The sequence below is a fragment of the Calliphora vicina genome, chromosome X (assembly GCF_958450345.1).
Source record: "Calliphora vicina chromosome X, idCalVici1.1, whole genome shotgun sequence".
In the NCBI taxonomy this organism is placed as follows: Eukaryota; Metazoa; Arthropoda; class Insecta; order Diptera; family Calliphoridae; genus Calliphora; species Calliphora vicina.
The window spans coordinates 2,733,753-2,740,035 of record NC_088785.1 but is presented as its reverse complement, the minus strand read 5'-3'; the positions used below and the strand labels follow the sequence as shown (position 1 = coordinate 2,740,035).

Genomic DNA, 6,283 nt, shown 5'->3' with positions numbered 1-6,283 from the left:
GAATTCACCCTTTGTATGGCTAAATTCATGCATTACGTTATACATAAAATACAAATATGCCTCTGACAAACCTTCATCCATATATTCTTCATCATTATAACAAATTCAGATGTGACTTTTCGACCAAGGATATATCAATCGGTCGGTTGTTCGCTAGGTACTAAACTTTAAGGAAAAAATAAAACTGACTATACATTTGCAGTCACAATTGTATAACTGTACAAATTTTTTCTGTACAATTAATAAAACAAAATATTTTGCAAAATGAAAGAAATTATTTTTTAACTGGACAAATTGTGTTTTAGCTGGAAACTGGACAAGACACAAAAAAACTGGACAATCCAGGCCATTCCAGGCCGTCTGGCAACCCTAATCCAATGGCCCATATTGTCTAACGCAATCCGGTAAATGCAGCAGCCCATGTACATTAAAACTAACTAACTCATCGCCGTATAACATACCGAAATAATTAACGAAGTCCTCCAACACTTTTTGAGAAATGTCTACCTCCTCTCTACGCAACCTATCACTCGATAAAAGCCTAATACCACAATGCAACAACAAAAAATGATAAAACTGGTCATCACTTATATTGTCCTTTAGAATAAAAATTCCAGTATAGAGCAAAAACTGCCTAAATTCCGTCGACTTCCAATTATGTAACTCATCCAGACTTCTTGGGGTACGGCAAAACTCCGATGGAACGTATTCAGCGACAAAACTTAGCTTTTTGTTAATGTTTCCAATATTCCCTTTATGAATTAAAAGCCTCAACAACTTCTTAGTAACTCCCAAGTCGACTAAGTGCATACAATCTAAAGGAAACTGTGAAACCATTCCAAAACCAGTTTCCTCCAAAATGCTTCTTTTGACCTTAAACTCTTCTGTATGATGAGAAATACTCAATCTGGAACCAAATGTTGAATCATTTCTTAGAGTACCGACTTCTTTAGAAAAACAAACCCTTCTCTCCTTATATGTGCCTTCTTGACAACATTTTGGGCAACCACTTTTACTATTATGGGAAACAACACCTGTGACAAAAGCCCTTGCTGGAGAATCGCAAGCAAATGATCGAATTTTAAAACGCAATAACTTCTGTTTGGAGCCTACTTTAACACCACTTTCTTGAAGAACCTTCACTTCAGCGCAAAAATCACTCATAAAACTATTTAAACATTTTGGCTTCTTAAATCCGGAGAAACAAGCGATCAAAAATGGACTAACCTGAGCAAAACCTACAAATACTCCAAGAATGGGCCACAGAACTCTATTGGAACTCTTAAAAAGTTTAAGGCCATCGACGCCGACATCAATTGAAACTTCCTCTTGTCCATCCAAGTAATCAAAAGAATGCGAAGAAAAATATTTTTGAATGCCTAGGTATAAAAACTCTCCTTCAGGAATGTTTACAATATTTATCTTCTCCCTACTCGTACTCAAAACAGTTTTTGCTGATAATGGCAAATCTTCCACTCCTATTCTTTTCAAAGTACGCAGTAAATCTTCTAACGCATTTTGTGAAATGTTATTTCTAACTGCCCACGATTTTAGCTCTTCACATTTATTTTCTTCAAAAACGGGTCCTGCTTCAGCTTCAACACTATCACTTCCCAAAACCGAAACTTCAGGGCTGAATGACTCACCTAACGCAGCTTCGGAGCTATCACTTCCTAACTCACCTAACATGAAGTCACTCCCTACAAAACCTGCCGATGTGGATGGTACTGCATCAGAAACTATCACTTTCCTTACCTTCTGCAAATTCTTTTCAACACTTTCACTAGTATCACTCATCACTAAACTTTTATATTTTTTTATTTCGGACTCAAAAGCCCTTTTTTCTTTCGAAAGGCAATTTTGAAGATTTCTTTTCTTCATTCTTATCTTTTTTTATGTTTTTTAAAGTTTTTTGTTTTAATTTGTTTTTTTTTCAAATTTTTTAAAATTTGTTTTGAAGTTATATTCTTTTTTCTTTAATTATAATTTTTGTTTAAAGTTTGTTGTCTTTTTTAAAGTCTTTTCTTGTTTTCTTTTTGTTTAAATTGTTTATTTTTGGCACTTTTTCATTCACATTTAAACTACCACCACAAATTAAAATTTTTCAATTTGACAATTTTATTCCACTATGCGGGGATTTACAAAAATTGGTATGACATTTACATGTTAAACGGCCAAAAATGCAACCCTGCACTATGCAATTTAACATGCAGTTGTCTCTCTCATACTTATTAATTTTTAGCCTGTATTAATCAGCGTTGCCATTGCGTAACATTTTTTATTAACAAGGACTTGTTTCAAAAAATCCCCACAATTCCATAATATATAAAATCAAAATATTAGCATGAAATGTATTTAAAAAAAGTTCAAAAAAACTAAAACTTTTTAAAAACATACTCTGATGATCAAATACGCATATAAAAATGATGCCGAAGCAAAATTAAGTATAAGAGAAAATTTAACAAAATATTTATTCAAATTTGGTACGAAACCCCCCACTATGGCAACGCCGACAACAACAATTTAATATAAAATTGCTGCAAGTGTGTTAGTTCATATGTTTTGTATGTGTTAGTTTCCATCAGTCATTTCTTGTAGGGATCCTTTTGATCTTGAACTCTTATGAACTCAGTTTTGAATTTATTAGTATTAACAGTAAATTATTGTATTGCAACAATATTATAGTTTTTAGCCATTTCTTTTACCCTGCAGCCACACGATCAAGTTTTTCTTGATACACTGGATTTACACCATGATTTTTACAACGTCGTTTTTTCTTAATTCCCTTTTGAAGTTGCTTCCAAAAACCTTTTGCGTTTATACGATGAATTTTTGTTGCATGTCTTTTTTTGCTGCCAGGGTTGATTTTTATTGTTTAATCGGTTAATCTTCTTCAATATAAGAAAAAGAATAAAACGTAACAAGAAAAAAAGAAATTAGTGTAAAGAGAAATATGAAAAAAGACACGAAAAACACAAATCGAGACTATTTGTTTACCCCCCAAGCTTCTCTACACCGTTCGCCAACAAACAAAAAGAGACGTCGAAAAAGCAACGTTGCAAAAATCATGGTGTAAATCCAGTGATAGTCTATTACATATACTTGTTGTCAAAATTAACAAAAATTGAAAGCTGTGACGTAGGCTGCACGCAACTTGAAAGCAATTTAATATTTCAAGATGTCGTTGTCAAGAAAACAACTCAAAATGTTTGCTTCAATGAAAGTATTGGAAGAAATAAATAATTTGGTGGAAGAGGAAAATAAACGGAAGGTAGTGCGAAGATATTAGATGAAGCCATTATTAGTAACAAGGTAAGTTAATTGTTAGAAAAATTAATCTATAATTTATATGTATACCTATACATACTACTTTTTATTTTATAAGGATGGAGCACGACTTGGAGGCTCATTTGCTCAATGATCTGGTATGGGAAGACGACGATAGCGACTTCAGAAACTTTACCCGCATTAATTTACTTAAGTTTGAAGAGCTACTAAAAATGGTAAAGTAATTATTGAAACGAGCTGTAATAACATTTATTAAATATTTTTGTCATCAACTAGGTGCACAATCGCATAAAGAAAAGTGACACGGTAATGCGAGTAGCTATTGCACCACGAGTTAAATTGTGTATCACGTTACGATATATAGCTACAGGAGACTCATACAAATCGTTGGAGTTCTTGTCCAGGGTTTCTAGAAACACAATAGGCGTCTTTGTGCCTGAAGTTCTAGAAGCCATATATGAAAGTCTTCAAGATAAGTATTTAAAAGTGAGTTACATGCGTTTTAATTAAAAACATGGGAACAAGTGTGATATAAAATTTAAAAATAAGAATAAATCATAAAATAGAAAACGCATAGTTTTCGAGTTATGGACCTATGAAAATTTCATCAGGGTTGTGAACAATTTCTAACCAAAAACCTTCGTGCCTCTATGAAACCTAAAAAACAATTTTAACATTCTCGAGATCTTTCATTCGGGCATAAAAATTAGTATTCTATTAAATGACTTTCTGTTTCTTATTTTTGATTTGTATTTGAAAAACAAAGCACAATAGCGTGCATATTAGCGTGCGAATACTAGATTTAAGTCAAAACTTCATTTATTTGGTTTCTTAAATTTTATTTGTACACAAATTTCATTAAAAACTATGATAAAAAAGGAAAACAAAAATGAGATCTTTCAATTTGTCGTAAGAACAAGACAATAACATAAAAAAAATGAAAATAAAAAAATTCAATGATTAATATAAGGCTTAAACCAGGGACCGTTACAGTTACCCTTTTTTCATAAAAGTCAGATGATAACATTTATTTTTTGATTTTTATTTTCTCGAGCAAAAATAAAAGTGATTCTCTAAAGAAATGTACAAGTTATAATTATTTAGTTGACTTTTAATGTATAATGATCATCTTATGCATATTAAAATAAATATTTAAAATCAAATTAATTATTATAACATGTTTAGAGAATAACTTTTATTTTTGCTCGAGAAAATAAAAATCAAAAACTAGCTGTTATTCTTGTATAAAAAATAAAAATCAGAAAATAACTTTTATCATCTGACTTTTATAAAAAAAGTAATAACTGTAATGGTTCCTGGTTTAAGCCTTATTTTAATCGATGTAATATTCAAATTATAAAAATTCCTCTATTCGACAACGTTTAAAAATCGGCGAAGATATAACGTTGTGCAAAAACTGTTGGGCCGTGAAGTACAAAAAATTTTTTTTTTATTGAAAAACAAAAATTCTAGTAGTCAGTCTTCTTCCAAGAATTCAGTATCAGGCATGGCGAAAAACAAAACATCACTCGATGGCATTGAGTTTGAGCTTTGCGACAGAGGTGTTGATGCTCTTGATGGGCGGTTTAACTCAACAGGAACTATTTTGTTAGCCGCAAGTTTCTTTCTTAAAACCTCCATTTTTCTATTCGAAATCAGGGATTGCAGGTCCGCCATTAGCTGATACGCCTCCAGTTCGGGAAATTCCTTCACTTGCCTGCCAACACTTTCCCCAAAAGCCTCAAATGCACTCACATCTTTATTTATTGCAATTAATTTTTCAAAAGCATCATCCATTTTCGACTTGGGCTCTGGGGAATGCTTTCGTTTCTTTGAGCAAGACGAATACGACTCTGAAAATGATGATTCGTTCGACTCAGAGTTGAAAGATGTTTCGGCTAATGCACCAACATGTCCCTTTAATTAAAAAAATATATATTTATACATACATACTATGTCCATTACAATATTACAACTTTTAATTTTATTTCTTAACAGATGCCCAATACTGAAAACGAATGGCAGCAAATATCTGACGATTTTGAGAAATTCTGGCAGTTCCCACATACACTAAGTGCACTGGATGGGAAGCATATTCGGATTAAGGCTCCGGCACATACAGGCTCCCATTTTTTTAATTTTAAGGGCTATTTTAGCATAGTGCTGTTTGCTGCTGTTGACGCACATACGCGCTTCACATATATAAACGTGGGCTGCAATGGCAAGTCGTCCGACAACACCATCTATAGCGACAGCTATTTATACCAAAGTCTGAAGAATGGAACATTAAATATTCCACAACCAATACAACTGATCGCCGGTGAAGGAAACGAAATTCCTTATTTCTTTATCGGCGACGATGCTTTTGCGCAGGACAGAAATTTAATGAAGCCATATGCCAGATGCATGAAATTAAGCGTGCCGCAGGAGATTTTTAATTACAGAATATGCCGCGCACGAATGGTGGTGGAATGTGCTTTCGGCCGGCTGTCAAATAGATTCCGCATATTTCACAGACCAATCGAAGTTCAACCTACAACTGTGGATGCTATCGTGAAGGCTTGCTGTGTGCTTCACAATTATTTAACTAAGTCAAGAACTCTAACAATAGTGGCAGAACCAACAGAGCAAACAATTGTGGAAGCGTTTTCTGCAATTGGAAACCAAAGCCACAAAACTTATAAATATTCGTGCAGAACTAGGGATGAGCTGTCACGATACTTAACCACATATGGTAATGTCGATTTTCAGTGGCAAAAAATTAATATTCAATAAAAATTTGCATCCACTAAGAAATTAAATGTTTTTTATTTGGTTTTTTACTTACCTGGTTAGAATTGTCAACAGTTTTCCGACGAATTAGAGATGCTTCAAGAAAAGTCATCTCATTATACCAAAACAAAGTTGGAATGTATAGAGAGTCTGTGTCACATCCAGATTTTTTGCTATTTTCCACTTTAGATTTTTCTGCACTGTAGGCTGTTCGAAGGGACTT

At 33.2% G+C, this 6,283-nt stretch overlaps 1 protein-coding gene across 1 annotated transcript; it reads left to right on the top strand.

Moving 5' to 3' along the window:
* Positions 1-3,361: 3,361 nt before the first annotated feature.
* LOC135962831 (uncharacterized) lies at positions 3,362-6,078 on the top strand. The gene is made up of 3 exons (XM_065514730.1): positions 3,362-3,503; positions 3,565-3,774; positions 5,287-6,078. Exons 1-3 carry the CDS (start codon positions 3,387-3,389, stop codon positions 6,061-6,063), a joined length of 1,104 nt encoding a protein of 367 aa, XP_065370802.1. The 5' UTR covers positions 3,362-3,386; the 3' UTR covers positions 6,064-6,078.
* The last annotated feature ends 205 nt before the right edge of the window (positions 6,079-6,283 follow it).